The 23628-nt window shown below is 42.7% G+C and overlaps 2 protein-coding genes across 7 annotated transcripts; both read right to left on the bottom strand.

Annotated features, from left to right (window-relative positions):
• Positions 1-4455: 4455 nt before the first annotated feature.
• On the bottom strand, positions 4456-14257 carry LOC127367954 (neuroglobin-like). Its single transcript, XM_051408276.1, has 5 exons — positions 14067-14257; positions 7988-8095; positions 7700-7820; positions 7023-7103; positions 4456-5047 (listed from the first exon to the last, which is right to left on the bottom strand). Exons 1-5 carry the CDS (start codon positions 14255-14257, stop codon positions 4973-4975), a joined length of 576 nt encoding a protein of 191 aa, XP_051264236.1. The 3' UTR covers positions 4456-4972.
• Positions 14258-14993: 736 nt separating this feature from the next.
• LOC127368411 (protein LBH-like) lies at positions 14994-23101 on the bottom strand. 6 transcript variants are annotated; one of them, XM_051409245.1, is made up of 4 exons: positions 22959-23101; positions 15650-15744; positions 15390-15549; positions 14994-15303 (listed from the first exon to the last, which is right to left on the bottom strand). In XM_051409245.1, exons 2-4 carry the CDS (start codon positions 15698-15700, stop codon positions 15245-15247), a joined length of 270 nt encoding a protein of 89 aa, XP_051265205.1. In that variant the 5' UTR covers positions 15701-15744; positions 22959-23101; the 3' UTR covers positions 14994-15244. The 6 variants fall into 6 exon arrangements, with proteins under 6 accessions (XP_051265205.1, XP_051265204.1, XP_051265210.1 ...); XM_051409244.1 differs by having other exon boundaries at positions 22963-23101; XM_051409250.1 differs by having other exon boundaries at positions 14994-15297; positions 22963-23101.
• Between the last annotated feature and the right edge of the window lie 527 nt (positions 23102-23628).

Raw genomic sequence — 23628 nt, 5'->3', positions numbered from 1 at the left:
GGCAGCTGATGTGTGGCTGTCAGAAAGCCTGACACTGCTGCACTTCATTCACCACATTGTAGGAACGCAAGTAACGCGCCACTTTACATTCTCAGTAACGGTAACGGCGTTACAACGATGGGAAAAGTAATTAATTAGATTACTCCGTTACTGAAAAAATAACACCGTTAGTAACGCCGTTATACTTAAACGCCGTTACTCCCAACACTGGTCAGGATACTGGTTGAGTGATCACATTGGGATCTGAGCCTGCTTATTTTCTGAGACCTTGTTCAGACTTGAGTGGGTATGTTTGATGAAAACTTTGTGTTTTGTCTCATAGTGGCGTTTCACACTGGCACTTTTAATCAGCGCCACGGTCTCTGAACATGAGACACACTGGTTATGTGCTCCCAGTGGGAAGAATGAATGTGAATGAATCTGTCCATTAAAAGCTCGATTTTCTATCCACTTTTCTCTTCTTAGAGAGCGCCATAAATCTTCTGTTGTCTCTCGCTCACTCATCTCTCCGTTTCCTCTCCATGTATCTGTGACTTCTCTTTCTGTCTGTCTCTCCTCTCTCATCGCTCTCATCTCTGTATTCAGTCGCGCTGTTTAAACAGATTTGATTGGCTGAGCAGCATCACGTGGGATGGCTTAACTAGCATGCGATTGGTCTGTGAGCTTCCTGATCCGCTAAACAAATACCGTAAAGACTCCTGATTTAAAGCTGATTTAGATCAAACATTTGGCTGTTTTAACAGATGTATTTTGTTTTCTGTGGTTTGTCTTGGTTGATTGATTTTTTATTTATATATATATATTTTATTTATTTTATTTATTTTTTTTATTTATTTATTTATTTTTTCTTCTTCTTCAGCAGCAGTAGCTCAGTGTGTAGGGACTTGGCTTGGGAACCGGAGGATCGCCGGTTCAAGTCCCACAGACCACAATATGGAGTGTGGACTGGTAGCTGAAGAGGTGCCAGTTTCACCTCCTGCCGAGGTGCCCTTGAGCAAGGCAACATAACCCCAAGAAACTGCTCATGGGCACCACTAACGAGACGAGCCCATCACTCCACCATCTCTCTCCCTGTTTGCATGTCCACAAGCCCCTGCATGTGCATGAGTGTGCGTTTCGGCCTGTGTGTGTATTAAAAAAAATTGAAAATAGAGTGTAACCCTTTGGCTCTAGGTGGGTGGTCGTCTGCCTCGACCAGTTGGGGTGATTAATTTAATCGGGCTTGATCGATAGATATAACTGTGTATCATCTGCATAGCAATTAAGGTTAATAGAATGATTCCTAATAATGTTGCCTAAAGGGAGCATATATAAAGTAAATAGTATTGGTCCAAGTACAGAACCTTGTGGAACTCTTAAACCACTTAAACCAGCTTAGTGCGGTTCCTTTAATGCCAATTTGATCCTCAAGTCTCTGTAAAAGAATATCATGGTCAATGGTGTCAAATGCAGCACTAAGATCTAATAATACAAGTACAGAGACAAGTCCATTGTCAGAAGCAATCAAAAGGTCAATATTACCTTTATCAAGAGCTGTCTCTGTGCTATGATGAACTCTAAATCCTGACTAAAAATCCTCAAATAAACTATTGTTATGTAGAAAGTCACACAACTGTTTGGCGACTACTTTCTACAGAATCTTAGAGAGGAAGGGGAGGTTAGAGATCGGTCTATAGTTGGCTAAAACCCCTGGGTCAAGAGTGGGCTTTTTAAGAAGGGGTTTAATTACAGCTACTTTAAAGGACTGTGGTACATATCCTGATAATAAAGAAAGATTAATCATATCCAGTAAAGAAGTGCCAATTAAGGGAACAACTTCTTTAAGCAGCCTAGTTGGGATCGGGTCTAACAGACAGGTTGATGGCTTCGATGAAGAAATGATTGAAGTTAATTGATGAAGATCGATAGCAGAAAAACAGTCTAAATATATATCTAAGTTTACATTAGTTAAAGTTCCTGAACTTGGAGAGCCAGTGATACCTGTTGAGGGCATTTGGTGATTAGTTTTCTCTAATAATTTTATTATAAAAGAAGCTCATGAAATCATTGCTACTTAAGTTTATGGGGATATGTGGCTCAATAGAGCTGTGACTCTCTGTCAGCCTTCTGTTAGTGCTGAATAATAGGCTCCTCTGGCATTACGGAGGGCATTTCTATAGGTTTTAAGATTATCTTGCAAAATTGAGCGACGTTCTAATCATTTCGAAGAGCTTTCAGATTTCCTTGCTTTTTGCTTTAATTGGCGGGTTTGGTGGTTGTACCACGATGCTAATCCCATATGTTTTAATAATTTCCTTTCTATAGGGCCGACAGAATCTAATGTCGATCGTAGTGAGCCTGTAGCACTATCAACAAGATTATCAATTTCAGGGGGACTAAAGTTGTTATAGGACTCTGTTATATTCAGACATGGCATTGAATTAAACACTGAAGGAATCTCCTCCTTAAATTTAGCTACAGCACTGTCAGATAGACATCTGCTGTAGGAGGTTTTGCCTAATGGCTTATAATCTAATAGTATGAATTCAAAAGTTATTAAATAATGGTCAGATAGGAAAGGATTATGTGGGAAGACTATTAAATGTTCAATATCAATGCCATATGATAAAACAAGGTCAAGAGTGTGATTAAAACAATGAGTTGGTTTATTTACACTCTGACAGAAGCCAATTGAGTCTATTAATGATATAAATGCGTTACTAAGGCTGTCATTGTCAACATCCACATGAATATTAAAATCACCTACAATAATTACTTTATCTGATTTAAGGACTAAACTTGATAAAAACTCTGAGAATTCAGATATAAAATCAGAGTACAGTCCAGGAGCGCGGTACATTATAACAAATAGAACTGGCTGCAGTGTTTTCCAGTTTGGGTGAGAAAGACTAAGAACAAGGCTTTCAAATGAATTATAATTTAGTTTAGGTTTAGGGTCCATTAAAACGCTCAAATCATATATGGCTGCTACTCCACCAGCGGTAGAAGGGGGAGGAGGGTGCCGCAAGTGAGCTTTTTTACGATAGTGTTTTGAAATATACATCCCAGAGCTGTAGGGGGAGCTCGTTGAGAAAACATGCGACGACAAAAGTGAAAACCAGCAAAGAAATGGCTAGAGTTGCCAAGTTCCCCTTTAACAGACAGAGACCTGATATTTAACAGCCCACATTTCATACTAATAAGAGTTTAGTAATTTTTATTAGGCTTTTATGTTTAATTCCTCTTGTTTGTATTTCTTTAAATAATTTAGGTGGTCGGGGGACAGACAGTCTCTATGGGGTTTTGGGTGGGTGACTGTTCTAAAGAAAGCACAGAGAAGTGTTTAAGACAGCAGCTCTGCTTCCTGGTCCTAACTCTGGACTGTCAGGTTTTAGAGATAAACTTCGCCATATTTCTAGATAAGAGAGCCGCTCCATCCAAAGTGGGATGGATGCCGTCTCTCCTAATCAGACCAGGTTTTCCCCAAAAAGGCTTCCAGTTATCAATGAAGCCCACATCGTTTGCTGGACACCACCTTGACAGCCAGCGGTGGAATGATGACATGCGGCTATATATGTCATCACTGGTCACATTGGGGAGGGGTCCAGAGAAAACTACGGAGTCCGACATAGTTTTAGCATAATTACACACCGACTCCACATTAATCTTAGTGACCTCCGATTGGTGTAAACGGGTGTCATTATCGCCAACGTGGATAACAATCTTACCATATTCACGATTATCTTTAGCCACCAGTTTTAAATACGATTCAATGTCGCCCGCTCTGGCCCCAGCGATACATTTAACCGTGGTTGCTGGCTTCGCTAACTTCACGTTTCTGACTATGGAGCTGCCAATAACCAGAGTTGGTTCCTCAGCGGGTGGGGAAAATTTATTAGAAACATGAACCTGTTCGTGGTGAACTGTGGGCTTCTGGGGTTTGCAGCTATGCTTCCCCCGGACAGTCACCAGGCCTCCCTGGCTACCCGGCTGCTCGGGAAATTACCGGGGGACGGCTAGCAGAAGCTACACTGGGGCTAGCTATTGTGGCTAAAAATATCTCTATGGTGCCGTGCCGTGCCGTGCCTCTAGTTCACTGAACCTCGCCTCCAGCGCAGTGAATAAATTACATTTAATACAGGTAGCATTATCACTAAAGGAGGCAGAGGAATAACTGAACATCTGGCACACTGAGCAGGAAAGAGCAGCAGAGGAAGAGGGAGAAGCCATCGTTGAGTGTTGCTAATGAAGCTAGCATGAGTGAAAACGTTGTAATGGAAGTAGCTCTGAGTGTTTAGGTAGAACTAGTCTACGTTTAAATGTTAAGCGGGTAAATAACCACTGTAACGAGTAAAACTAGTTTGTTTTTAGCGTTCACTGGACAGAGTTACAGCAGCAAACACTGTACACAGAGCAGGAATTACACCGGAAATGACTACGCTTACCGTTGCACGTCAGCACCATCAGAAAAAAAATTCAATTCAATTAAATTCAATTTTATTTGTATAACACCAATTACATTATAACAGAAGTTATCTCAGGACACTTTTCAAATAGAGCAGGTCTAGACCGAACTCCTTATAACATTATTTACAGAGACCCAACAGTACCACCATGAGCAAGACACTTGGAGACAGCGGCAAGGAAAAACTGCCTGTTAATGGACATACTGATTGATGGACATACTGATCAATGGACATACTGATCGATGGACATACTGATCAATGGACAGATTGACATACTGATCGATGGACATACTGATCAATGGACATACTGATCGATGGACAGATGGACATACTGATCGATGGACATACTGATCGATACACTGATGGACATACTGATCAATGGACAGATTGACATACTGATCGATGGACATACTGATCAATGGACATACTGATCGATGGACATACTGATCAATGGTCAGATGGACAGACGATGAAGCGTCTCCTTGATGCTGCGTAGGTGTCTCAGGTGTCCCTCTCAGGTGTCTCTCTCAGGTGTCCCTCTGGTCTCTGTCCTCCTGCTGGAAGCCTCTCTTCATGGTGCGGCTGATGTACAGGAACAAGATCTACAACAAAGTCCAGGACACATGGGGGGCAGCCCCCAGACCAAAAGTCTCAAAAAAGAGTGTGTTTGTAAACATTAATACGGTAATTATTAATAATAACTCAGATTAAGTCGGACAAACAACTTTGTCTGATCCAGTTTGGTTTGTCTGTTCTGGGCTATTGTAGAAACATGGCGGTTCAACATGGTGGACTAGATAAAACGTTTCATTCTAAGGTAACAAACACACAAGGATTTTTATTTTTAGCTGATTAAACACTAATGAAACCATGAATATTATATTAATGTGACACACTGGAGACTAGAACACAACCACAGGGTCAGTGTTAGAACCCTTTCAAACTATAGTACACAAGCTCCCTCTAGTGGTAACAGAGAAATCTCTCTATTAAAATACTACTATTTGGAATGAAAATACTTAAACTATGTAATGTAACTTAATTGTCTTTGTCAAAAGTTTTGCATTTGCTGTAATATTTAGTTTAAGCCTGCTACGTTGTCACATTCATGAATCACATATCCATGATCAGTACGGAGCTGTACTGTAAGATAGTGGTTGGAGGTCATATGAATGGTTCATAAACACTGCAGTCGTGGCTTCAAACTGGAACTATTGGGAAGTGAAATGTGGACCAGGAAGACATGCTTTCCACCAAATTAGCTCTGGTTCTTGAACCAGTTCTGTTGACACTCAACAATAAATAATCTTCTTTTTAAAGCTGCCTCCTGTGTGAACTGTCTGTAGCTGAACAGTGTTGAGTTTTAGAATGACGGCAGTGAGACAAGTATTTTCTGATAGGGGACGGCACAGAAAGCTTAACATCCTCTCTATCATTTAGAACAATAATAAATACAAAGTCATGTCTCTAAATGCCTTAAAGTAACTCTGGTGTTCTGTTGGTGGCGGATTAATCCACATTGTAAGTGTTTAGTTTTTACGGATTGTCCCTTTAAAGGTACAGTAAGAAGAGAAGAAGACCTGGTGTACAGTGTTTTACTACAGGGTTCGATGCAGAATAGATCCAGCAAGGGCCAACGTGAGTCTGAACAACAGTGTCTGAAGAGAGGAGCTGTGCAGGTAAACCAGGTAATAGACAGGATCCTGATTTTATCCATCATACCCCTCTGCCGCTTTCTCCATCTTATACATATATATATATATATATATAACATATATATAAAACATATATATCTAAAACTATATATATATAACTATATATAAAACATATATATATAACTATATATATAAAACTATATATATAAAACTATAACTATATATATAAAACATATATATATAAAACTATATATATAAAACTATAACTATATATATAAAACATATATATATAACTATATATATAAAACATATATATATAAAACTATATATATAAAACTATAACTATATATATAAAACATATATATATAACTATATATATAAAACATATATATATAAAACTATATATATAAAACTATAACTATATATATAAAACATATATATATAACTATATATATAAAACTATAACTATATATATAAAACATATATATAAAACTATATATATAAAACATAAAACTATATATATAAAACATACATATAAAACTATATATATATAAAACATATAAACAAAACTCTACCCCATTAACTTTATCATTTCCTCTCAGCCTGTTCTGAAGGACCAGCAAACAGCCAGCAAACAGCCAACAAACACCCAGCAAACAGCCAGGCAACAGCCAACAAACAGCCAGCCAACAGCCAACAAACAGCCAGCAAACAGCCAACAAACAGCCAGCAAACAGCCAGCCAACAGCCAACAAACAGCCAGCAAACAGCCAACAAACAGCCAACAGCCAACAAACAGCCAACAAACACCCAGCAAACGGCCAGCCAACAGCCAACAAACAGCCAACAAACAGCCAACAAACAGCCAGCAAACAGCCAACAAACAACAAACAAACAGCTGGTGCCAGGCAGATCTGTTTACCTTCCAGGCCTCCTCCAAATCTGAGCTCCAGCGCTCCTTCAGGACCGGCTGCACAGCTCGGATAAACTCCGCCCCTACAAACTGGACAGACAGAGTTGTTACCCTCACTCGTGAATCAAACACACCTACAGGACTTCAGCAGCACTGTCTGACAGACACTGAGAGGGTTGGTTTATTTTGGACACCAGTGTTGGTTGTGGTCAGAGGTGTAACCACAATTCAATTCAATTCAATTCAATTGTATTTGTATAGCGCTAATTCATAACAGAAGTTATCTCAGGACACTTTTCAAATAGAGCAGGTCTAGACCGAACTCTTTATAACATTATTTACAGAGACCCAACAGTACCACCATGAGCAAGACCTTGGAGACAAGGGCAAGGAAGAACTGCCTGTTAAAAGGCAGAAACCTCGGACAGATCCTTCGGCTCTAGGTGGGTGGTCGTCTGTCTCGACCAGTTGGGGTGAGAGAGAGAGAGAAAGAGAGAGAGAGAGAGAGAGAGAGAGAGACAGACAGACAGACAGACAGACAGACGCACAGTAACAACAGTATTGGCAATGGAAATCTAGCAGGACCATGGCAGGAGGCTCCACCAGGATCACCAGCAGTGATGTCACAGTGTCCTGCAGTACACCTGTCCCTCACTGCCTCCTGTTGCCATTGGTTACACACTGACTTTGTAGTATTTTGGCAGGGCGTTGTAGCGGTGGTGCTTCCTGCCCAGATCCAGGATCAGCTGGTCCAGACGTTCGTCCTGGTCAATCCTGGCAACTGTCTTCTCAATGAAGGACATGATTCTGCAGAGACCAGAACTGGATCACAGACTGCAGTGAACCAGCAGAGGGCGCTGCTGCACCGCTCTGAATATATATATTATTTAAATACATATATAAATACTGTACAGTATATAATGCACTATATGTACTGTAGATCTGCAGTATATATATATATACTGCTTTAGTACCTGAGTCCGTGGGCTCTCAGCTCTCTGCTGGTCCTCAGAGTCTCCAGATCGTCAACGTCTCTGAACATGAAGAAGACGTCTTTACACTCTGGATGGGTCTCAAACAGCCTGGAAGGAGGAGAAAGAGATCTGTTAACCTTCACAGTAGCTGTATTCGAAACTACTTATTAGACAGTACCAACTAACACAGCACGTACGTAGTACACAGTACACTGCACTTATGTGTATCATCCACTGTGCTCTACAGCCGTGGATCTCAACCTGAACAGATCTCAGAGATATCAGCCGTTTAATGACTTTAAACACAGCAAACTACAGGCTGTAGACTCTGAACCCCAAACTGCTCCTGATGCTGAGCCACTGTATGAGTGTGTGAATGACTGAATCAGAATCAGAATCAGAATCAGAAATACTTTTCGTATTTCTGATTCAACACTCCAATATACAAACATACATACAACATATATAAATACAACATTCAGCACAAAAAATATAAATGTATATATATATAACTATATATATATACTGACTCTCTGAGGGAGGCGTTGTAAAGATTAATTCAATTTAATTCAATTCAATTCAATTCAATTTTATTTGTATAGCGCCAATTCATAACAGAAGTTATCTCAGGACACTTTTAAAATAGAGCAGGTCTAGACTGAACTCTTTATAACATTATTTACAGAGACCCAACAGTACCACCATGAGCAAGACCTTGGAGACAAGGGCAAGGAAAAACTGCCTGATTAATGACCACAGGCAGGAATGATTTCCTGTGGCGCTCTGTAGTGCATCTGGGTGAGAGGAGTCTTCTGCTGAAGGTGCTCCTCTGCTGGGCCAGTGTGTCCTAGAGAGGGTGTGAGACATTGTTCAAGATGGACTGAAGCCTGGACAGCATCCTCCTCTCTGCCACGGTCGTCAGGGTGTCCAGCTCCTCCCCTACGACATCAATTCAATTCAATTCAATTCAATTCAATTTTATTTGTATAGCGCCAATTCATAACAGAAGTTATCTCAGGACACTTTTCAAATAGAGCAGGTCTAGACCGAACTCTTTAAAACATTATCACCGGCCCTCCTGATCAGTTTGCTTAGTCTGTTGTTGTCTGTGACCCCCAGCCCACTGCCCCAGCATGTGACAGCGAAGAAGATCGTACTGGCCACAACAGACTCATAAAACATCCTCAGCATCGTCCGGCAGATGTTAAAGGACCTCAGCCTCCTTAGGAAAAAGAGTCGGCTTTGGCCCTTTTTGTAGACCGCCTCAGTGTTTCTAGTCCAGTCCAGATTATTATTAAAGTACACCCCCAGGTACTTATACTCCTCCACAGTGTCCACAGGGACCCCCTGGATGGAAACAGGGGTCACTGGTGTTTTTGCCCTCCTCAGATCCACTATGAGCTCCTTAGTCTTTGTCACGTTGAGCTGCAGATGATTCAGCTCAGTCCAAGTGACAAAGTTGCCCACCACAGTCCTATATTCACTGTCATCACCCTTATCTATGCAGCCAACTATTGCTGAGTCATCAGAAAACTTCTGAAGGTGGCAGGACTCGGTGCAATAGTTGAAGTCTGAGGTGAAGAGGGTGAAGAGGAAGGGAGAGAGGACAGTCCCCTGTGGGGCCCCAGTGTTGCTGACCACCCTGTCAGACACATAGTTCTGTAGGCGTACGTACTGTGGTCTGCCCATCAACAAATGATTGTAATCAACAATCCAGGACACGATGGGGGCCTCCACCTGCATCGCAGCCATCTTCTCACCCAGTAGAGCTGGACGGATGGTGTTGAAACACTGGAGAAGTCGCAGAACATGACTCTCACAGTGCTCGCTGGCTTATCCAGATGAGTGTAGACTCTGTTCAGCAGGTAGATGATGCTGTCCTCAACTCCCAGGCGGGGCTGGTAGGCGAACTGCAGTGGATCGGTGAAGGGCCTGACCATAGGCCTTAGCTGCTCCAGGACGAGCCTCTCCAGGGTCCAGGTGACAGTGGGGGGAGGGGTGAGGTCCTCAGGTTGTGGAGGACATGATGTAGAGCAGGGGGGAGGGGTGGAGTAGGTGGGTGTGAATTGAGGTGGTGAGGAGCAGACAAGGGGTCTGTAAGGAGGAGGAGTAGGGGGAGATAAAGTGGCAGTTGTTGGGTAGCCAGCAGCAGAGACTTGTGGGGGATGGGCCGCAGTATCAAACCTATTGAAAAATAGGTTCAGTTCATTGGCCCGGTCGACATGGCCCTCCAACCCCATGCCACCAGTCTTCTGGAACCCAGTGATGGTTCTCATGCCACTCCACACATCCCTCATGTTGTTTCGCTGGAGTTTACTCTCCAGCTTCTCCTATATTTGTCTTTTGCCTCCCTGATTTTGAGTTTGAGTACCCCCTGAACTCTCCTCACCTCATCACGGTTGCCATCTCTGAACGCCCTCTTCTTCTGATACAGGATGGCCTTAATGTCCTTAGTGAACCAAGGTTTATTGTTGGCGTAACAGGTTACAGTCCGAGCTGGGACATTGCAGTCCACACAGAAGTTGATATAGTCCGTGATGCACTCTGTGAGCCCGTCAATGTCCTCCCCTTGGGGCTCACAGAGTGCAGGCCAGTCAGTCACTTCAAAGCAGGCCTGCAGTGTCTCATAAGCCTCCTCCGACCACCTCCTCGCAATCCTTGTGGTCGTAGGCTTCCTCTTCACCAGAGGCACATAGCAGGGTTTGAGGTGAACCAGGTTGTGATCTGACCTGCCCAGAGGGGGGAGAGAAGAGGAGAGGTATGTATCCTTAATGTTAGCATCAGGTCCGGTCCTCTCCTCTCTGGTAGGACAGCTCACGTACTGTTTGAAAGTCGGCAGAACTCTATCCATGGTGACGTGATTAAAGTCTCCCCACATGATGATGAGGGCACTTGGGCGTTGAGTTTGAAGTTTGGAGATGGTGGTGTGTATGATGCTGCAGGCAGATGTTGGGTTTGCAGAGGGATGGATGTACAGGACAACGATGGTGACATGCAGGATCTCTCTAGGTAGATAGTATGGACGGAGTCCAACGGCCAGCAGTTCAACATCTGGGCTACAGAGCTGTTAATTAATGGTGATATGACCAGGGTTACACCATCTGCTGTTTACTAGAACAGCAAGCCCCCTCCTTTCCGCTTACCGCTCTCGGTATCCCGGTCCGCCCGGACGGTGTGGAAGCCATCAACGGAGACGATCTGGTCTGTAATGTCCCTGTGCAGCCATGTCTCTGTGAAACACATCAGACTGCACTCACAGTACTCCGGGTGGGTCCGCGTCAGCGCCGTTAGCTCGTCCATTTTGTTGAGACCGCACATCCACCATAACAACAGAGGGGAGACACAGCTTAAATCTTCTCCTCTCCATAAGCCCGTCCCGTCTCGACCCTCCTTTCATCCCCCAACGTTGCTTCCCTCCTCTGCAACCTCGTGTGTTTTCCTCCAGAGTTCAGGTTGTATATCAGCTGGTCTGGCCACTACGCCGGCCGGCATTAGTGCGATCAGCTGTTCTCCAGAGTAAACAACGGCAGCGTGTCCCGGTGGAAGCGGCATGATAAAAACAACACAAAAAAAGCACGAAAACTCTCTGAAAACGACCTCGTTAGAGAGGACAAAACTTCACAGAGTTACAGTGAAGAAACAAGAACAGACAAAAGAGAATAAAAGTTAAGAAAATTTAAAAAAGCGAACTCAAAGGCTGGAGCAACGTAAAAGGCAGCTTGCAGCTTTCGCGCATGCGCACATAGAATGTGAGTGTAGACAAAAGAGCTCTGAGTGGTCTATATAAAAAACTTCCCTCTCACCCTCTTGGGGTGGTATCTGTGTCATCCTCAAGCTTGGGCCCTCTACCAGAGGCCTGGTAGTTTGAGGGTTCTGCGCAGTATCTAGCTGTTCCTAGGACTGCACTCTTCTGGACTGAGGCTTCTGATGTTGTTCCTGGGATCTGTTGGAGCCACTCCCCCAGTTTTGGGGTCACTGCCACGGGGACCACGCTCGCCTTGACCTTCCACATCTGCTCCAGCTGTTCTTTGAGCCAACTGTTCTGGATGTTGACTTGGGCAATTGGCTTTGAGTCGGCTTCTAGGGTTCTCTTCCACATTCCCATCGAGTTCTGGATGAAGGCCCTTAGGTCCTGAAAAGTCAGCTGAATGGCAGGAACAAGATCCAAGCTAAGCAGAAAGAGGGAGGCCGAGGACCAGTGAGCATCAAGATCACCATCCAGTGTACAGGAACATCTGTACCCAGTACGGAATAGAAGTACCCAAATCCCAATGGGCCGCACCACAGAAGATGGCTGAGAACAACAGGGCCAAGGTACTGTGGGACTTCAGCTTCCAGACTTCGGAATTGGTACCCGTAACCACTCTTTGTGATGATCTGACTGAGGGGGTTCAGGCCTATGCAGAAAAGCAGTGGTGATTGGTATATGCCGCATTTGATGTTGACTTGGGCAATTGGCTTTGAGTCGGCTTCTAGGGTTGTCTTCCACATTCCCATCGAGTTCTGGATGAAGTCCCTTAGGTCCTGAAAAGTCAGCTGAATGGCAGGAACAAGATCCAAGCTAAGCGGAAAGAGGGAGGCCGAGGACCAGTGAGCATCAAGGCCACCATCCAGTGTACAGGAACATCTGTACCCAGTATGGAATAGAGACACCCAAATCCCAATGGGCCGCACCACAGAAGATGGCTGAGAACAACAGGGCCAAGGTACTGTGGGACTTCAACTTCCAGACTGAAAAACAGGTCCTGGCTAACCAACCAAACATAGTGGTGGTAGACAAGGAGCAGAAGAAGGCGGTGGTGATAGATGTGGCCATACCAGCAGACGCCAACATCAGAAAGAAGGAACACGAAAAGGTTGAAAAGTACCAAGGGTTGAAAGATCTTGCCCAAGGATCCTCACTGGATGCAGTTGTATTTTCCCCTCACTGGCAGCAATTACATCATATATGCTCCCAACCGGGATTCAAACCCCGACCTCCCGTGTGGTAGTCTGCGTCTCTCTATATATATATATGTATATATATATGTACAGTCTGTTTACCAGCCCAGGCCCAGTTCCCGCAGTAATAACAGAATGTATTTCCATGTGTTATTGTGCTTTTAGGACTGAAGGTAACTGAAGGTGGTCGCTGCTGAACACCAACAAGGAGACGGCCATAAAGCCCAGCTGGAGGTTCAGAGCCCTACAGACCGATGGGAGACCACAGAGCCCCACAGACCGATGGGGGACCACAGAGCCCCACAGACCGACGGGGGACCACAGAGTCCCAGTGTCCGCTGACTTTGATCTGAAGGTCGACCTTATTAGTTCTTCATCACACTGTGTTTGTGTGTTTGTGTCTATACATAAAAACACCATGAGCATCCTACAGAGCAGCCACACCCGCACTCTCATTACCCAGAATCCCACTGTGCACAGAGAGAGGTGGATATATAAGTGAATGCCAGTGACGATGATGATGATAAACACCAGCAGACTGTCCAACAGCCCCCCCCCCCTTTCTGTTGGTTGTTGGTTGATTTTGCTGTTTACAGTTGTTGTTGTTGTTGTTTACTAGCATGTAAAGTCTATTTATAGAGGAGGCACACTTTTCAGTTAATAATCAATAATCCATCAATATAAACAACTGTAGTCTTCTCAAACTGAAACTTTATATAGAGCTTTCTGCCTCATTATCAACTTTTATTAATGAATTAAATTTATATAGTATTTATATAATAATACTGTTTACTTATAATATTAATGTTTATATAATAATACTGTTTATTTATAATATTGATGTTTACAGAATAATACTGTTTATTTATAATATTAATATTTATATAATAATACTGTTTATTTATAATATTAATGGTTATATAATAACACTTTTTATTTATAATATGAATGTTTATATAATAATACTGTTTATTTATAATATGAATGTTTATAATAATAATAATTAGTAATTTACTGATTAGTAATTTCTATGTTTATGTAATATTTTGTGAATATTTCTCCAGATGTTTTAATGATAAAATTACATAAACAGGACCGTAATCAGTGACTGATCAATAATCGATAATATTGGACCCACCTGATGAACATGATGACTCCAACCCTGCTGATGTCGTCCTGGATCTCCTTCCAGCTTTGTTTGATCACCTGTCGGCTCTCTGCACTCAGACTCACCTGGACTGCCTCACCTTCCTCCTCCTCCTTCTCCTCCTTCTCCTCATCAACCGGCGGCCCGGAGCCCGGAGCCTCCGTCGAGGGAAAGCAGCCCATCTTAAACACACCGCAAACAGCTCCTGAACGCAGCACTGCTGCAGCGGCCACAGACTGAGAGAACCAGCAGCAAATGAATGAGTGTGTGTCCGGATACTTCACACACACACACACACACACACACACACACACACACACACACACTCACACACACACACACACACACACACCACACACCACACACACACACACACACTCAACACACACACACACACACACACACACACACTCACACACACACACACACACACACACACACACACACACACACACACACACACACACACACACACACTCACACACACTCACACACACACTCACAAACACACACACACAAACACACACACACACTCACACACACACACACACACACACACTCACACACACTCACACACACACACACACACACACACACACACACACACACACACACACACACACACTCACACACACTCACACACACACTCACACACACGCACACACACTCACACACACTCACACACACACTCACAAACACGCACACACAAACACACACACACACTCACACACACACACACACACACACACACAGTCACACACACACACACAGCCTACAGATGACGTCAGCCTTCATCAGTTTAAAGCTGGACTGTTTGCAGCTTTAATATTTTAACCTTCTTTATGTTTTTAATGACTGCTGATTTAAATAAAGTTTAAAACACTTTTTATTGATTTAACATGTTTTTATGGAGTTCAGATCAATAACCTTCATACAAACAATCACATATATGTTTATATCCAGATCGCCGTCCCAGAATCCTCCGGGGCCCCTCGACCCTCCAGACGACTAATCAAATTTTCTCGTTTGGATCTTCTCGTCGTTTATTCGCTCAGTCTGTCCTGATCTGACTCCGCCCCTGGCCTGGAGGAGGGGCTACATGTGAGCTGGCCCCGCCCCTCCCATCATCACAGAGACCTTCACACTGATTGGCTGAGAGTAAAGAGGTTTTAAACTCCGCCCATCACCTGTTCCTGTGGCTCCGCCTGCTCCACAAGTACCCCTGACCCTGGAACAAAAACACCTGATGATGTCACTGCAGCTCAGGTACACACTGCTGATCAAACACTAAGTTATAATAAAACAGGAAGTCACCTGTCACCTGGGGGTGACCTTCTGTGACATCACTGCTGACATCATCAGGAGGCCAGCGGAGCTCTCCACTCTCCACCTCTCCTCCGTCTGTCGGCTCCACCACGATGGACGGCAGGCGCCTGGAAAGTTTTGGAAAACGCTCCGAGGAGTCATTGAACACCTGGAGGAGGAACAGACCAATCAGAAAGCTTGAGACAGATTCACCTGTTGGTACCTGAACTCACTTAAATGGATGGTCGCGCTAACAGGTAGTGCCTCACCTGGAAGTCCTCTCCAGAAGCTCCGCCCACTGTGGAGTCACAGGTGTTCATCTCCTTCAGCCAATCAGAATGCAGAGACGGCAGGAGACAGGAAGCTGAGAGCAGACAAAATAAAATTACAAAATAAAGAATCTGACCTCTATCCTCTGACCTCTGACCTGTATCCTCTGACCTCTTATCAATATGCTCTGACCTCTGACCTCTGACCTCTATCCTCTGCCCTCTGACCTCTGACCTGTATTCTCTTACCTCTTATCAATATGCTCTGACCTCTATCCTCTGACCTCTGACCTGTATCCTCTGACCTCTTATCAATATGCTCTGACCTCTGACCTGTATCCTCTGACCTCTTATCAATATGCTCAGACCTCTGACCTCTATCCTCTGACCTCTGACCTCTGACCTGTATCCTCTGACCTCTTATCAATATGCTCTAACCTCTATCCTCTGACCTCTGACCTCTGACCTGTATTCTCTGATCTCTTATCAATATGCTCTGCCCTCTGACCTCTGACCTCTGACCTGAACCAGGAGTAAAGGCAGTGTGAGGTCCTTTCTCCGGTTTGATCCAGCCTGATGCTCAGACTCAGTGTGCAGTCAAATCCATGGAAATGAGCTCAGTCTGCCCGTGGCATGCTGGGATACATGACATCACCCAAACAAGTGTGTGACCTCAAACCGTCAGTGCTGACTGCCAGGAACAACTGACTCGTTCTGTGGTTTCGGTTCCTGACAGGCTGCAGTGGTTCCCAGAAAGGTTCTGTTGTTCTTGTGTGGTTCCTGACCAGTGTCAGGCTCGTTACTCAAAAAATTTATTTTTCTTTCAAAAGTAATATTACTACTTTACTTATTACTCCCTGCCAACAGTAATTAGTTACTCTACCTGTTATATTACTTTCTGCTTCTCAAAGTAATGGAATATTTCCACCTGCTCAATGTTTCATCTTCCAAACTAACTTCCTCCATGATTGCAATCTGAGGGTGCGATCAGATACAGGCCTTCATCAAGAACTCCCTTCCAGGAGAAAATGAGTTCAGGTGACAGAATTTATAGGAATAGAATCTACTTGATGATCCCATATACAGTCATACACAATGAGAGCAGCACACAGGCTCCAGATCTGCACCACTGTTCAATGCCACTGACTGTAGAATGGACCTAACATACATGTTTGACTGTGGGGGAAACCCATGCAAACACAGGGAGGGCCCCAGCTGGGAATGGAATCCAGCACCTTCTTGCTGTGAGGCCTCAGTGGTCCTTGAAAGGTTCAGTTCTGGTGTATATATTCTCTTTTTATTTAAGGTGCATCTTATACCTTCTTATTGTATCTGGAGCTGCTGTAATGAGCAATTTCCCCACTGTGCGATCAGTAAAGTCTGTCTGATCTGATCTGTCATTAAGGCACTTTCTTTACAGGGTTTTAGAGTTCTTGGTGGACTGTCAGGGTCGGTCCCAGTCCAATTGCAGTGCATCATTCTCCTGGAGCTGCTGTGATAATATAGTGCTATTACACATTTACAACAGCAGGTGGCAGTGCTGTAACCTCACCCTGAACTGTTTACTTCTTAATCTATCTATGTGTGTTTTAGCCTTTGGAAAGAAGAGTTCAAGAGTTCTTTACTGGGTTCAGAGAAAAAGGTTCTTGTGTTGACTCAAGAAGTACTAAAGAGCATTGAACAGTTTTCCTCAGCAGCTCCTGAGAGGCTTTCATACATTACTTGAGAGGTTTTCAGGTGGTCAAGATGTAGTTCAAGCAATCCTTGAGGTGCCAGGAAGTCCTGGAAGAGGTTCCTCAGTTTACTCAGAAGGGTCCAGGGATTCTTACAAGGGTCCAGGGTTCCAGGGGTTGCAGACAGGTAAATAAACAGATATATGTTCTCTGCAGGTTGATCCGTGAACACACAGAAGGAAAAGTGAAGTCAGTCCACTGAGATCAGATTGGATCAGTAAGATAAACCTGGAAACTCCTGGATTATTTAACACCATTAATGAGTCCTTTTTTCCACTGGAGGAACGAACCCTGAACACATCAAAAGCTCTGTTACCATGACGACTTGCACGTTAGATTAACTTCCTGTTGTCAACAACAAATGTTGGCTTCACTTCACCATGAAATAATTTGAACAAAAAGTAAGAAAACATGAACAAATCCTCCACTCAAAGTCTCTATGTAGTTTATATAGCGGTAGTAATACTACTGTAGTTCTACTGTAGTACACACCCTGTAGTACTCACTGTAGTACTCACTGTAGGACACACTGTAGTTCTACTGTAGTACACACCCTGTAGTACTCACTGTAGTACTCACTGTAGGACACACTGTAGTTCTACTGTAGTTCTACTATAGTACACATACTGTAGTTCTACTGTAGTGCTACTGTAGTTCTCCTGTAGTACACACCCTGTAGTACTCACTGTAGTACACGCTATAGTTCTACTGTAGTACACGCTGTAGTTCTACTGTAGTTCTACTATAGTACACATACTGTAGTTCTACTGTAGTTCTACTCTAGTACTCACACTGTAGTTCTACTGTAGGTACTATAGTACTCACACTGTAGTTCTACTGTAGTTCTACTGTAGTACACACAGTAGTGCTCACTGTAGTACTCACTGTAGTACACACTGTAATTCTACTGTAGTTCTACAGTAGTTCTACTGTAGTACTCACTGTAGCACACACACTGTAGTACTCACTGTTGTACTCACTGTAGTACACACTTTAGTACACACATTGTAGTTCTACTGTGGTTCTACTGTAGTACACACTGTAGTACTCACTGTAGTACACACTGTAGGACACACTGTAGTACTCACTGTAGTACTCACTGTAGTTCTACCGTAGTTCTACTGTAGTACACACAGTGTAGTTCTACTCTAGCACTCACTGTAGTACTCACTGTAGTACACAGGGTAGTACACACACTTTAGTTCTACTGTAGTTCTACTGTAGTTCTACTGTAGTACACACACTGTAGTACACACTGTAGTACTCACTGTAGTACTCACTGTAGTTCTCACTGTAGTTCTACTGTAGTACACACTGTAGTACCACTGTAGTACTCACTGTAGTTCTACTGTAGTACACACTGTAGTTCTACTGTAGTTCTACTGTAGTACACACACTGTAGTACTCACTGTAGTACACACTGTAGTACTCACTGTAGTACTCACTGTAGTTCTACCGTAGTTCTACTGTAGTACACACACTGTAGTTCTACTCTAGCACTCACTGGAGTTCTACTGTAGTACACACTAATGTACTCACACGGTAGTACTCACTGTAGTACACATTGTAGTACACACTGTAGTACTCACTGTAGTTCGACTGTAGTTCTACTGTAGTACACACTGTAGTAATCACTGTAGGTCTACTGTAGAACACACTGTAGTTCACACTAGAGTTCTACTGTAGTTCTACTGTAGTACTCACTGTAGTAAACACTGTAGTTCTACCATAGATCTACTCTAGTACTCACACTGTAGTTCTACTGTAGTTACTGTAGTACTCACACTGTAGTTCTCCTGTAGTTCTACTGCAGTACACACAGTAGTTCTACTGCAGTACACACAGTAGTACTCACTTTGGTACCCACTGTAGTACACACTGTAGTTCTACTGTAGTAAACACTGTAGTTCTACTGTAGTACTCACTGTAGTTCTACTGTAGTTCTACGGTAGTTCTACTGTAGTACTCACTGTAGTACACACTTTAGTACACACACTGTAGTTCTACTGTAGTTCTACTGTACTCACTGTAGTTCTACTGTAGTACTCACTGTAGTACACACTGTAGTACACACACTTTAGTTCTACTGTAGTACTCACTGTAGTTCTACTGTAGTTCTACTGTAGTACACACTGTAGTACACATTTTAGTTCTACTGTAGTACTCACTGTAGTTCTCACTGTAGTTCTACTGTAGTACACACTGTAGTACCACTATAGTACTCACTGTAGTTCTACCGTAGTACACACTGTAGTTCTACTGTAGTACTCACTGTAGTTCTACTGTAGTACACACACTGTAGTACACACACTGTTGTACACACTGTAGTACTCACTGTAGTACACACTGTAGTACTCACTGTAGTACTCACTGTAGTTCTACTGTAGTACACACTGTAGTACCACTGTAGTACTCACTGTAGTTCTACTGTAGTACACACTGTAGTTCTACTGTAGTACTCACTGTAGTTCTACTGTAGTACACACTATAGTACTCACTGTAGTACACACTGTTGTACCACTGTAGTACTCACTGTAGTTCTACTGTAGTTTTATGGTAGTACACACTATAGTACACACTGTAGTTCTACTGTAGTACTCACTGTAGTTCTACTGTAGTACTCACTGTAGTACACACACTGTAGATCTACTGTAGTACACACTGTAGTACTCACACTGTAGTTCTACTGTAGTTCTGCTGTAGTTCTACTGCAGTACATACTGTAGTACACACACTGTAGTTCTACTGTAGTTCTACTGTAGTACACACAATAGTACTCACTGTAGTACACACTGTAGTACCACTGTAGTACTCACTGTAGTTCTACTGTAGTTCTACGGCAGTACACACTTTAGTACTCACTGTAGTACACACTGTAGTACTCACTGTAGTACACACACTGTAGTACTCACTGTAGTACAAACTGTAGTTCTACTGTAGTACTCACTGTAATGCTCACTGTAGTTCTACTGTAGTTCTACTGTAGTACACACACTGTAGTACCACTGTAGTACTCACTGTAGTTCTACTGTAGTACCCAGTGTAGTACACACACTGTAGTAAACACTATCGTACAAACTGTAGTGCTCACTGTAGTACTCACTGTACCTCTACTGTAGTTCTATTGTAGTTCTACTGTAGTACTCACTGTAGTACTCACTGTAGTACTCACTGTAGTACAAACTGTAGTACAAACTGTAGTGCTCACACTGTAGTTCACGAGTTCGCGAGTTCACTAGAATACTGAGACACACACGTAGTTCACGTAGTCACGTAGACACACAATATACCCTGTAGTACACACGTAGTACCACCGTAGTACCACGTAGTTCTACTTACACACTTTAGTACCACTGTAGACACACTGTAGTACCACTGTAGTACACACACTAGTACCACTGTAGTACAAACGTAGTTCTACTGTAGTACCACTGTAATGCTCACTGTAGTTCACTGTAGTTCTACTGTAGTACACACACGTAGTACCACTGTAGTACCACTGTAGTTCACGTAGTACCCAGTGTAGTACACACACTGTAGTAAACACTATCGTACAAACTGTAGTGCTCACTGTAGTACTCACTGTAGTCTCTACTGTAGTTCTCTACTGTAGTTCTACTGTAGTACTCACTGTAGTACTCACTGTAGTACAAACTGTAGTACAAACTGTAGTGCTCACTGTAGTACTCACTGTAGTACTCACTGTAGCTCTACTGTAGTTCTACTGTAGTTCTACTGTAGTATTCACTGTAGTACTCACTGTAGAACTCACTGTAGTACACACACTGTAGTACCCAGTGTAGTACACACACTGTAGTAAACACTGTCGTACAAACTGTAGTGCTCACTGTAGTGCTCACTGTAGTACTCACTGGACCTCTACTGTAGTTCTATTGTAGTTCTACTGTAGTACTCACTGTAGTACACACTGTAGTACACACTGTAGTACTCACTGTACCTCTACTGTAGTTCTATTGTAGTTCTACTGTAGTACTCGCTGTAGTACACACTGTAGTACTCGCTGTAGTACTCGCTGTAGTACACGCTGTAGTACTCACTGTCGTACACACTGTAGTACTCACTGTAGTACTCACTGTACTTCTACTGTACTTCTACTGTACTTCTACTGTAGTACTCACTGTAGTACACACACTGTAGTACACACTGTAGTACTCACTGTAGCACTCACTGTGTAGTCCAAACTGTACTTCTACTGTAGTTCTCCTGTAGTACTCACTGTAGTACACACTGTAGTACACACTGTAGTACTCGCTGTAGTACTCACTGTAGTTCACACTGTAGTACTCACTGTAGTACACGCAGTAGTACTCACTGTAGTACACACTGTAGTACTTACTGTAGTACACACTGTAGTACTCGCTGTAGTACACGCTGTAGTACACACTGTAGTACTCGCTGTAGTACACACTGTAGTACTTACTATAGTACACGCTGTAGTACACACTGTAGTACACACTGTAGTACTTGCTGTAGTACACGCTGTAGTATTCGCTGTAGTACACGCTGTAGTACAAACTGTAGTACTCACTGTATGCTGGTACTCACTGAACACTGTAGTACTGAACGCTGTAGTACACGCTGTAGTACACACTGTAGTACACACTGTAGTACTTGCTGTAGTACACGCTGTAGTATTCGCTGTAGTACACGCTGTAGTACAAACTGTAGTACACACTGTAGTACTCACTGTAGTACACACTGTAGTACACACTGTAGTACATGCTGTAGTACACGCTGTAGTACAAACTGTAGTACTAACTGTAGTACTCACTGTAGTCCACACTGTAGTACTCAGTGTAGTACAAACTGTAGTACTCAGTGTAGTACACACACTGTAGTACACACACTGTAGTACTCACTGTAGTACTTACTGTAGTACAGACACTGTAGTACACACACTGTAGTACTCACTGTAGTACTCACACTGTAGTACTCACTGTAGTGCTCACTGTAGTTCTACTATAGTAAACACTGTAGTTCTACTGTAGTACTCACTGCAGTTCTACTGTAGTTCTACGGTAGTTCTACTGTAGTACTCACTGTAGTACTCACTATAGTACACACACTGTAGTACACACTGTAGTACTCACTATAGCACTCACTGTAGTACAAACTGTACTTCCACTGTAGTACTCACTGTAGTACACACTGTAGTACACACTGCAGTATTTTACTGTAGTACTCACTGTAGTACACACTGTAGTACACACTGCAGTATTTTACTGTAGTACTCACTGTAGTACATGCTGTAGTACACACTTTAGTACACGCTGTAGTACTTACTGTAGTACTCGCTGTAGTACTCGCTGTAGTACTCGCTGTAGTACTCACTGTAGTACACACTGTAGTACTCACTGTAGTACACACTGTAGTACACACTGTAGTACATGCTGTAGTACACACTTTAGTACACGCTGTAGTACTTACTGTAGTACAAGCTGTAGTACTCGCTGTAGTACACGCTGTAGTACTCGCTGTAGTACACGATGTAGTACACACTTTAGTACACACTGTAGTACAAGCTGTAGTACTCGCTGTAGTACACGCTGTAGTACCTACTGTAGATGATGATGATGATGATGATGATGATGATGATTGTGAAGATGATGATGATGATGGTGAAGATGATGATGATGATGAAGCAGTAAACAATAATAATCCTCAGAGAAGTGAAGCTTGTTGGTGTTCAGACAGACAGACTGACTGCTGTTCAGTTCCTCTCAATTCAAATTCAGGTGTCTCTTCCTCTCTCTCTCTCTCTCTCTCTCTGTGTGTGTGTGTGTGTGTGTGTGTGTGTGTGTGTGTGGTTTTGCATGTCATCCTGATTTGAATCAATCTGGTGTGATTTGGTTTCAGAGTCGTCTCAGTTTATTTGTCTACTACTATACTATGATATACTATAATATACTATAATAAACTATAATGTAATATAATACACTATAATGTACTATAATATACTATAATGTACTATAATATACTATAATATACTATAATGTACTATAATATACTATAATGTACTATAATATACTATAATGTACTATAATATACTATAATAAACTATAATGTAATATAATACACTATAATGTTCTATAATGTACTATAATATACTATAATGTTCTATAATATACTATAATGTTCTATAATATACTATAATACACTATAATGTTCTATAATATACTATAATACACTATAATGTTCTATAATATACTATGATGTACTATAATA

The sequence above is a fragment of the Dicentrarchus labrax genome, unplaced genomic scaffold (genome assembly GCF_905237075.1).
Source record: "Dicentrarchus labrax unplaced genomic scaffold, dlabrax2021, whole genome shotgun sequence".
Classification (NCBI taxonomy): domain Eukaryota; kingdom Metazoa; phylum Chordata; class Actinopteri; family Moronidae; genus Dicentrarchus; species Dicentrarchus labrax.
The sequence above is the reverse complement of the archived record's forward strand: the minus strand, read 5'-3'. Positions and strand labels throughout refer to the sequence as shown.